This window comes from Chaetura pelagica, unplaced genomic scaffold, assembly GCF_000747805.2.
Source record: "Chaetura pelagica isolate M959 unplaced genomic scaffold, ChaPel_1.0 scaffold105, whole genome shotgun sequence".
NCBI lineage: Eukaryota > Metazoa > Chordata > Aves > Apodiformes > Apodidae > Chaetura > Chaetura pelagica.
The window spans coordinates 1,252,803-1,257,323 of NW_009953393.1; the positions used below are offsets into that span (position 1 = coordinate 1,252,803).

Below are 4,521 nucleotides of genomic sequence, written 5' to 3' on the forward strand. Positions count from 1 at the left end.
AAAGAGCAAATTAGATTAATGGGAACATTTGGACACTCATTGGTAGTATAAGCAATTTTGCTATTACAATTCAGCTCTGAAGGCCATGTAAAAGCAAGGTGTGCTGTACGTACTATTGCATAGAGAAAATGTTCCTCTTTCACAGTATGACAAATATTTTGGTGTACAAAGACCTCAGAACAACCCTATATAAATTGTCTGCTGAAACAGTAAAAATTTGAAAACGTTAAATCACCCAGATGAGACAGTGCTTCAGCTCCCTGTGTATAGCTGTATTTCAACAACCTTTCTGTTGCTTCCATATTCACTATTTCATCTCTTATTTCATTAATGAATTATTATGTGGGTGGCTATTTTTATAAACTGTCAGGCATGGTTTTTTCCCTGAGTATGTGCAAGAGTATTGCTAAACTGTAACTTTCAGCCATCCTTTTCCTGTTGATACCTCAAGAAGCAGACAGCTCACTCAAGAATCCCTATTTTCCTGGGATTTTTCCTTTACTATCACAGTCTGTAAATCTGGCATTGTCTTGAGCCTGTTCTCCATTTCTTTCATTACTTCTGTTTCAGTCCATATATACCCTGCAGGCAGAGATGTTCTTGAAGAGTCTAAAGTCATGTTCCCCTTGCCTCAGGTAAATCTTCCCCTTGAAGTGTGAAGAAACTTCACTGGCTTCTGTCAAGATAAGGTTTCATTCCCTAGCTGGTGAAACTCTTAACACAGTCAGTCCCCAAAATTGTTTTCTGTTGATGCTGGTTTCTACATTTTGTGCACCTACAGTAAGTGTGACCACATGACCCAGAAAACATTTTCTCTGAAACCCAATTCAAAAATCACCCTTCATGTTTCTAAAGCTGTTCTTAGACTTCTCACTTAGACCTTACGGTGTTTCTGCTGCTGTAACCCCAGAACTGTTTTCAGCTGCCTCACACTGTGCCCTGCCCACCCTCCACGTCTCTAGCACTATTATTACTTCAACCTTGGCTCTTTGAAAACTTACTTTTCAAGTCAACTTTCTTCAAGCTCCTTCCTCCTTTAGATTTCATGAGAAGCAATATATTTTCCTTTACTTTTTTATTTTCTGTCTTTTGATTATTCTTACTCTTTTTCTTTCAAAGTCAAAATACAACTTTTGATCTCCTATTAACAATGAGAAAAGACTTGGTAATTTACTAGAGTTAAAGAGCAGTTCCATCAAGCTTCCTTAACTATGGTGTATGTCTTGTGTTTGGTCTCTTTCAAGTTGTTTTACTGTGATTATGGAATTTATAATGTTACTTTTAAATGTACATTAACACACATATACACTTGTTTTGATGTGTAATGAAGGCAATAATATAGACGCTATAAGCAAAACAAGAATTTTTTTAGAAAAACAAAAGACCTAGACTTTCTGAGCCCTCTCACAGATTTCCCCTGAATGAAAGTGGTGAGTGCTTGGAAATGTTCTTGGCAGGAACTGGGCAAATGCTGTCATCAATGACAATGACAGGTTCATCTCAACATGCAATGCAGAATAAATACATGTTAGTATGGGTAAGCATTTTGTTAGACTATAAGTAAATTATAATTATAACTTAAATTGAGTATCAACAAGGAGCTGGTGGAGGTCAACACAGTCAAATTTTCAGTGTTTATATCTTTATCTAAAATGCCAATTTTTTATTATTTTTTTTTTCTAAACTTTAATCTGTGTCTATACTGTTCATCTAATATATATTGCCATGTTTTAATTACAGATCACTGAAATTCCAGTACAGTCAAGTGCTTATATATTTTATTAATGAAGTAAGTAGGGAAACATTCCTGACACCACTTTATTTGAAACAGAAAACAGAATGGAAGCTACTTAGTGAGTAAGAGATATAATTCAGGCTGCTATTTAACTCCTCCTATACCCCAAATGCCCTACAAATACATATTTTCTAATTTGGACATGTTTGTTTTTGTCTTTTTTCCTTCTGGTAACACATGCCTGTTGTTACACAAGACTGCAAAGATTTATTTCTCTTCCTCTGTCTCCTTGTGTGTGTACTTTGAGAAAGGCCAAATAATGGCTTCTCAGTAAAGCTGTTTTGTGCTGTGGTTTGCATGCATTTTGACCTTTACAATATAAGCATATTGTTGGTGTAATGAGGAAAATACTAATGGCTGAAAGAGCAGGGATCACTTGGTTGGCGCTAGAGTTAAGATTATTCAACTGATGGTGCAATGTTCTCAACTGAATAGAAAATGAGAGGGAGTGATCCTGTGATTCTGTGAACCAAAGCTAGTTTTTGTGACAGAATTGTTTGAGTTCACGTTTGATATTTATATTCAGAATTGTGAGTTTAAAAAGTAGGAGTTAAAAATAATTTCATTCTAGCCACGGATGTTGAAAAGGTGGCTGTAGTGAAACTTTTTGGAGTTGTCCATTCCTGACTGGTAGTGGCAATGTTCTGGCTATTATGATTGAAGTGTTATCCCCTTAAATAAGCAAAGGAAGACTTGTGCATAAGGATAATATCTTTTCATATATTTAATAGAAATTACTGGGGCCACAGAAGCCTGTCTTATCTCTTGGGCTGCAGTAGAAAGAGAGAATTAAGAACATTTGGCCCAACTTAACTTTCTTGAGATAAGTCTATGAAGTAACTTGAAAAAAAGCTGGGCAGCCCCTGCAGAATGGAGCCATGACATTTCATTCAGAGGTTGATCTTTCCCACCAGGTGTTACCATGGTTAATAATTTTCTGCATTAGTTTTCTATTTAGCTGAATGCAAAGTGGTGAGGAGAGACTGTATTTCACCAAGTACTTACATCATATTAAGGTAGTTTATTCAAAGACCTAATCCACTTGAGTGACCTTGGAGGTTGAGAAGTTTTTGTATCATGAAAATGATACTGTTCTTCTCAAAACAGTTACAGCAATACCTATATGTATGTTGCTATCTTACATGGCTCCTGGTCTTATGGAAGGAGGTGTGTTTGTCTGTGTGTGAGTAAGTTGAATTATTGGTAACAGTGCAGTAATTCTGCACCTGACAGAGAATTATATTTAATAATAATATTTAGAATTATTTGAATTTATCTGAACCAAGATGTTGTCTTTTTTGCCTATAACAGAATTAACTAAATATTTTTATGCACACCTATACTATAAACATGCCATACTGTGCATTTTATATAGTATGTAGTCATGTTCCATGACAAAAATTGTTAATCTAGCTCCGGAACTTCAGTCAAACAAGCTGTCAGGTATTTCCAAATTGAATGCTTTTAATGATTCAGGACACTATGGTGTGTATCATAAAATGAAACAAATTTGTTTGAAGGATGATCCTGCCATCTCTGTGTTGACCTAGGATAACTATTAAAATTGCATATCAAAGGCTGAAGGAACTGTTGTTTAGGCATTTAAGGTGCCCTTCACTGTAATTTTCTCTCTCCTGCTTTATAAGAGAAATTTTACCTCATCTTTGTATCTTCAGTTGTCATAACAAAACCACCCCACACAGGCAGTTTCATCATATCAGAATTCAAACAGTATCTCTGCCAAATACACATTTTCCTGTGACTGTAAACTACTGGCCCTTCTGTTAGACAACCACAGGCTGGAAAGTAAATGAGAACTAAGCCTTAAGATTGTGAAGAGGACAATAATCTGCATTCCCCTTTGCTCTTCATATCCAGGTAGTGTTTTCAACAACTCAGTAATGTTTACTTTCTCCATAGAGTTTTCTCTAAATTACACAATGTTAACTTTACTCCCATTTTGTGCACAACTGGGGTGAATCCGCAGAAGTCTTAACATTTTGGGTCATATTATTTTCAACAAGTTTTGCCAAGATAAGAATCACAGACAGTTTAAAATGTGACAGATGAGGATTTTATTCATGTGTAAGTTGTATGGATGTAGGTGTGTTTTTCACCTTCATAGCTGTTAAAAGTAGACATTTCTAATGCTGCAAGTTGAAAACCAGATACTTCTGTAAATTTATTTCAAGGCAGTTTTCCATACTTTTATTCACATTCAAATAAGCCATCAATTATCATCAACTTATGCTGTGAAATAGCTATTCTGGAGCAACAGCTATAAAACTTCTGGATCAACTGTTCTTACCTTACCAGTAATGCAGAAGGTCTTCATCAGAGACAAAACCCAGCAGTTAACAAGTAAGAATTCCAGTTTTGGGTTACAGCTAATTTTAGAAGGAAGATGTTTGGAGGTACTTGGTACCTCACTCATCTTTCGAGTGACATAGCCATTAACTGGAATTCAGAGAACAGCTAGGACTTGTGTTTGGAGAAAGATATTTGCAGGACCTCCTGGGGGTACAAGTTTCTCTGGGAAAGGGGGCACCATGTACTCACCACAGATTTGGGACATAGCAACTGACTACCCTTAAACAGAACCCTAAAACGTGGGCAAGGCAGTTTCAGATTTTTCACTGTGAAGAACACTTGAAGGAGCTGGGAATGTTTAGTTTCAGAAAGAGGAGGCTGAAGGGAGACCTCATCAGTCTCTACACCTACCTGAA

The 4,521-nt window shown here is 36.3% G+C and overlaps 1 protein-coding gene across 1 annotated transcript in view; it reads right to left on the minus strand.

Moving 5' to 3' along the window:
• Positions 1–4,229, minus strand: part of FREM2 (FRAS1 related extracellular matrix protein 2) — a 135,347-nt gene extending 131,118 nt beyond the window's left edge. The window contains exon 1 of the mRNA XM_009998366.1: positions 4,109–4,229. Coding sequence (XP_009996668.1) covers positions 4,109–4,229 — 121 coding nt within the window. The remainder of the gene's footprint in view (positions 1–4,108) is intronic.
• Positions 4,230–4,521: the final 292 nt, after the last annotated feature.